A 6,011-nucleotide genomic window follows, 5' to 3' on the forward strand; every position below is an offset into this window, starting at 1 on the left:
GAACGACCTCTGGCATCGCGAGATCTGCGAGGAACCATCCTGGGTGGGCAGGGTGCGAATGGGCTCTATTCGGAAGCGGAAGCCAGGTACGGGGGCGTTCTAGACCTGGGAGCCTGGGAAATAGAGTCTTCTTCCTGTCCACTGTTACCCTGGGTAACTGGTTCCATCTCGGGGCATGTCAGTTATCGCCTTGTCGGGTCGGTGCTTCGGACTTGAGGCGAGAGGCATGCTGGGGCGGAGCGGCGTGAGAACCTGGAAGGCCCAGTGCGCTCACCTGGGCTGGCGCTGGCCATTTTGCTACTCGTCCCTCTGTGCCTCTCCATGTCCTCGTAGGGCTTGAGTGGGGTGCGGACCCTAAGTATGTGCGTTGAGCCCTGGCCTGAGTAGTGGTGAGGGGCACCGTGACGCTATTTCATGTCACTGCTCGCCGGCATTCCTCGAGTGTCCCTCTTTGTGCTCCGGGGTATTTCTGAAGGCGGACAGTGGCTTCTCGCCTCCAGGAAAGGAACGCAGAGAAATGTGGGGCGGGGGTGACACATCGAGGGCGGCGAAGAGCATTGTGGGGCGTAGGACCCCATTCCCAACCGACTGAGCTCTCCTGGGTCCTCGCGCTGTCCGGGCACGAGATACTTCTTCTCTGCCCTTGTAAAGATTCCAAGGCGGGAAACTGAACCTTGTGGAATTTTGTTGTTGCTGTTGCGCATGCGTCTCCGTGCCATGTTGCGTGAACTCTTAGGTTTAGGGTAGCGCCATTTTGCTATACGGAAGCTGAGACGGTGCGCACCGTCTTGCACCGAAGTCTTCCGGAATAATGTCAGGTCTGGTTCTGTTTGGAAAAAGAAGACCCCGAAATAGGATTGAGGAAGATTTAAAAGGTCGAGCTGTTATTTCCTAACGGTATGTGTTAATAGGATGAGAAAGTAGTTTTATTGTTGGTAAGGAGATGGAGGTGGAATGCAGAACCTTTGGACAAATTTCGTATTTTCCTGTTTTCTTCCCTCCTTTTACGGAAGATGGAACCCAGGGCCTTCTGAATGCAAAAGCAAGCGCTTTTTCATGGAGCTACACCCATCATCTTTACCAAGGGGCAGGGTCGGCCACTAGGGGTCTTCCCACGATCTTCGGTTTTTGGGTCCTAGACTCAGTTTGGGAGTGGGAGGAATATTTTTTGTTTGTATTTTTAGAGGTAGGTCTCACTCTAGCTCAGGCTAACCTGAATTCACTCTGTAGTCTCAGGGTGGCCTTCAGCTCACTGCGATCCTCCTACCTACCCCTGCCTCCTGAGTGCTGGGATTTAAGGCATGCACCATCACGCCCTGCTGGTTTTATTTTTATTTTATTTTACTTAAAAAATTTTTTTGGTTCAGTTTTAGATTATTTATTTGAGAGCCACAGACAGAGCGAGAAAGGCAGGTAGAGAGAGAATGGGCGCGCCAGGGCTTCCAGCCACTGCAAACGAACTCCAGACGCATGCGCCCCCTTGTGCAACTGGCTAAGGTGGGTCCTTAGGCTTCACAGGCAAACGCTTAACCGCTAAGCCGTCTCTGCAGCCCTACTTTTTTTTTTTTTTTTTTTTTGAGGCAGGTGTCACTCCATCCTCTGGCTGGCCTTGAACTCACTGTCATGCTCCTACCTCAGCAACACCATGTGCAGCTGGGAGGATGTTTTTTGTTTCTATAAGGAAAAAATTTGGAGGCGAGTTTGATAGGAAGAAACTGACAGGCATCTCAATTGCAAAGAGCAGGCTTTATTTAAGAGTATAGGGGAGCTGGAAAGATTCCTTAGTGGTTTAGGTCTTGCCTGCAAAACCTAACGACCAGAGTTTGATTCCCTAGTACCCACGTAAAGCCAGATGTGCAAAGTGGCACTTACATCTGGAATCCGTTTGCAGTGGCAGGAGACCCTGGCATGCCCATTGAGTAAAAGCCTGAGAAGTTGACACCTCAGGTTCCAGTGGCACTATGACCCTGGAAACAAACGTACACACTGGGTGGGAATGCTGCGAGGTTTTACTAGCTTTGAGGTTGGGATAGGTACTCTAGCTGCAAAATGAGGAAGGAGGAGGACGACATGGGGGCTGTAAGCTGTCTGAACTGCAAGCAGTCTGGAGTTATTTTAGTTTCCCAGGGTGGCAAGTCAGCAAGTGGCTTCTTGTGGCCTAAGATAGAGGGGCAGGTGGCTGTCTCTGGGCAGACTGTAGGTCCAGTTTGCAACCTCTGGGCAATTCCCTGGCATGTGTTCAGGGTCTGTTTGTAAGTTTCTGAACCTTTTCTGCTCCCAGCAGGTCTCCAGAGGTGGTGGTGGCTGTGGTCATTAGGGTGTCACTAGAATCGGGTTGTCTCTTCCTTTTCTTACTTAGTCATCATTTTCTCAATTCTCCCAACAGCTATGCCCAAGCCATCCCTCATTACATTCACTCCAGCCAGCGACCCCAGTGACCTTTGGAAGGATGGGTGGCAGCAGTCACAGCCTGAGACACCAAAGTCCACCCTGGATGGGGCTGCAGCCCGGGCATTCTATGAGGCTCTAATTGCAGATGAGAGCATTGCCCCTAAACCTCAGAGGTCTACTTCTGAGCCTGCCCAGGAGAGAAAGAAGAAAAGACGATTGAGGGTGGCTACAGCAGGAATATCAGAACAAAGGAGATCCCGTGCAGCCGAGGACAAGATGACCCAGTGGATCCTGAAAGCAGCCCAGGACGGGGACTTGGCAGAACTTCGTAGGCTGTTGGAGCCTCCTGAGGCAGGGGGAGCTGGAGGGAATATCAATGCCAGGGATGCCTTCTGGTGGACCCCCCTCATGTGTGCTGCTCGGGCAGGCCAGGGGGCTGCTGTGCGCTATCTGCTGGGCCGGGGGGCTGCCTGGGTGGGAGTCTGCGAGCTGGGTGGCAAGGATGCTGCACAGCTGGCTGAAGAAGCAGGCTTCCCTGAGGTGGCTCGCATAGTCAGAGAAAGTCATGGAGAGACAAGGAGCTCAGAGAACCGGTGAGGAGGAGCCTTAGCTCATACTCTGCTTTCTGTGTGTTCTGTCCTTCCAGGCCACCCCATAGCAGAGGCCCCAGAATAGCTAAAGGGGTCTCCTCATCTTCCAGTGTAGCTGATTAAGCCTTGTAGTAGAGCAGTTATGGACATAGGCACCCTTGATTGATTGAAATCCTGATTTGACTTGCACTCAGCCTAATATCAACATTTTTTTTCCTTGTCTGAGAGATAAGGGTAGTTAGAGCATCGGTGGGGCTGCCGTGATGTCATGGGTTAGCTTGTAAGTGCTGGGGTAGTGCTTGCCACACAGTATGTCCTACATAGGTATTTATTTTTAGTTTGTTTATTTAAGAGAGACAGACAGACAGAATGGGTGTACCAAGGCCTCCAGACACTGCAAACAAACTCCAGACACATATGCCACCTTGTGCATCTGGCTTATGTGGGTACGGATAATTGAACCTGGGTCCTTAGGCTTTGCAGGCAAGCACCTTAACCACTAAGCCATCTTTCCTGCCCTGCCACAAGATCTTTGAGGCATACTAACCAGTTCTAAATTATCCTTCTGGGGCCTTTTCAGTTAAGTGGAGAGGGGCTGGTGTTGTTGCTTAGTGATGGAGCACTTGGGTAGGTTGTGGGGTCCATCTCTAATACCACAGACAAAGCAGAAAGGTGCTACTAGGTAGGGAGGAAGGCACATTTGTTCCTTAGCAGGAAATCTGAAGTTTTCTTCCCTACCCTTCCAGCCCTGCTGTGAGGCTGCTTCTCTGCCCTTACCCTTTTTCTTTCTCTGCAGGTCCTTCTCCTCCTCCCCCCAGTTCTGCCAGACTTGTGGCTCCCACTTTGAAGACTCCAACCACCGCACATCTACTGCTCACCTGCTGTCACTGTCCAGGGGTTCCCAACCACCCAGCCTTCCCCTTGGGGTGCCCACCTCCAGCCCTGGCTTCAAGTTACTGTTAAGGGGGGGCTGGGAGCCAGGAATGGGACTGGGCCCCCGGGGTGAAGGCCGTGCCAACCCTATCCCCACTGTGCTTAAGAGGGATCAGGAAGGGTTAGGCTATAGATCAGCACCCCAGCCCCGAATCACACACTTCTCAGCTCGGGACACCCGAGCTGTGTCTGGGAGAGAGAGGGTTCCTCGAGTCGCCACACTGAGTCAGAGGGAGAACAAAAGATGTGAGGAGAAGGACAGGGCCTGGGAACGAGATCTGAGGACGTACATGAACCTTGAATTCTGACTTTGGTGGAGTCTGGCCTGTCTGCTGCTGAAGTCTGAACTTGGACCTTTGACTTCTACTTCCTGGGATCTGCCCAGGTGTAAACCCCTCAGGTTTCATTCATTGGACACTGCTTTTGGGAGAGAAGGACTGAGAGTTGAGAAATAAATAAGCCTCCTCCTATTGTGTTTTATTTACTTTTCTGGAAGCTATGGTAAGGAAGTGTAGCAAACGTGAGGCTACATGAGTTAGTTACAACCCTCTGTCTGATCCAACACCTGCTGGAAGTACCCCTGCTCTTTGAAGCCCCTCTCTAAACCAGGAGTTGTCCTGCTTTATGAAACCTCACACTCCAGTAAAAATCTGGCCACTCCAGCCAATTCAGTTGACACGGCCTTCACAGTACAGTCACAAGTTCAAAAGGTCCCTCAATCATCCAGGAGCTCACAGCTGGAGGGTGGGGATGCCATCACTCAATATGTAGATCAATGTGCATGGTGGACAAGAAAGGCACACAGCTTGAGGGATACTTATTTATATTTTTTGTCTTTGGTTTATCAAGGTAGGGTCTCACTCTAGCCCAGGCTGACCTGGAATTCACCGTGTAGTCCTAGGGTGGCCTCAAACTTATGGCACTGGTCCTACCTCTGCCTCCTAAGTGCTGGGATTAAAGGCGTGTGTCACCATACCCAATTTATTTTTTATTTATTTATTTTTAAAATTTATTAACATTTTCCATGATTATAAAATATATCCCATGGTAATTCCCTCCCTCCCCACCCCCACACTTTCCCATTTGAAATTCCATTCTCCATCGTATTACCTCCCCATTACAATCATTGTAATTACATATATACAATATCAACCTATTAAGTATCCTCCTCCCTTCCTTTCTCCACCCTTTATGTCTCCTTTTCAACTTACTGGCCTCTGCTACTAAGCCCAATTTATTTTTGATAATTTAAAATTTTTATTATTTAAGAGAGAATGGGCACACTGCAAAGGAACTCCAGATGCATGCTCTCCCTTGTGCATCTGGCTTATGTGGGTCCTGGGGAATTGAACTGTGGCCCTTAGGCTTTGCAGGCACAAACGCCTTCACCACTAAGCCATCTCTCCAGCCTATTGTTTTGTTTTTTTGAGATAGGCTAGTCCAAGCTGACCTGGAATTCACTATGTAGTCTGTCTCAGGCTGGCCTTTAACTCAACAGTATCCTACCTCAGCTGCCCTAGTACTGGGACTAAAGGCGTGAGCCACCAACACCTGGCTGGTTTATTTTTAAGGTAGGGTTTCACTCTAGCCCAGGCTGACCTGGAATTCACTGTGTAGTCTCAGGGTGGCCTTGAACTCACAGTGATCCTCAACCTTCTACCTCTGGGATTAAAGGTATGTGTCACCACGCCTAGCTTTTTTTTTTTTTAATTTTTTGCTTTTGAGAGGAACAGATAATGGGCACACCAGGGCCTCCAGCCACTGCAAACAAACAACAGATGCATTTTTCACTTTGTGCATCTGGCTTTATCTAGGTACTGAGGAACTCAATCCTGGTGGTTAGGCTCTGTAGGCAAGCTTAGCGGCTGAGCCATCTTGCCAATCCCTGAAAGGTCCTTTTCTTTCTCACACTGCTGCCTATCCCCCTCATTCCCTCACAATACACATACAAGATTGGAAAGCTCTGAATCCCTTACATGGAGGGGTAGAGAAGAGCTGTTTAAATATCAGGGCTCCTGCAGTTTTCCTCTCTGGACCAGCCTTTCATAAAGTGGTTGAGAGGGCCGAAGAGATGGCTTAGTGGTTAAGGCACTTGCC

The 6,011-nt window shown here is 50.0% G+C and overlaps 1 protein-coding gene across 2 annotated transcripts; it reads left to right on the forward strand.

Annotated features, from left to right (window-relative positions):
* Nucleotides 1-35: 35 nt before the first annotated feature.
* Gpank1 (G-patch domain and ankyrin repeats 1) lies at nt 36-4,384 on the forward strand. Of its 2 annotated transcripts, none has more exons than XM_045156389.1 (3): nt 36-86; nt 2,387-2,984; nt 3,778-4,384. In XM_045156389.1, the coding sequence occupies exons 1-3, from the start codon at nt 59-61 to the stop codon at nt 4,220-4,222; spliced, it is 1,071 nt and encodes a 356-aa protein (XP_045012324.1). In that variant the 5' UTR covers nt 36-58; the 3' UTR covers nt 4,223-4,384. The 2 variants fall into 2 exon arrangements, with proteins under 2 accessions (XP_045012324.1, XP_004671928.1); XM_004671871.2 differs by lacking the exon at nt 36-86 and adding an exon at nt 365-897.
* The last annotated feature ends 1,627 nt before the right edge of the window (nt 4,385-6,011 follow it).

Source organism: Jaculus jaculus, chromosome 8 (assembly GCF_020740685.1).
Source record: "Jaculus jaculus isolate mJacJac1 chromosome 8, mJacJac1.mat.Y.cur, whole genome shotgun sequence".
NCBI lineage: Eukaryota > Metazoa > Chordata > Mammalia > Rodentia > Dipodidae > Jaculus > Jaculus jaculus.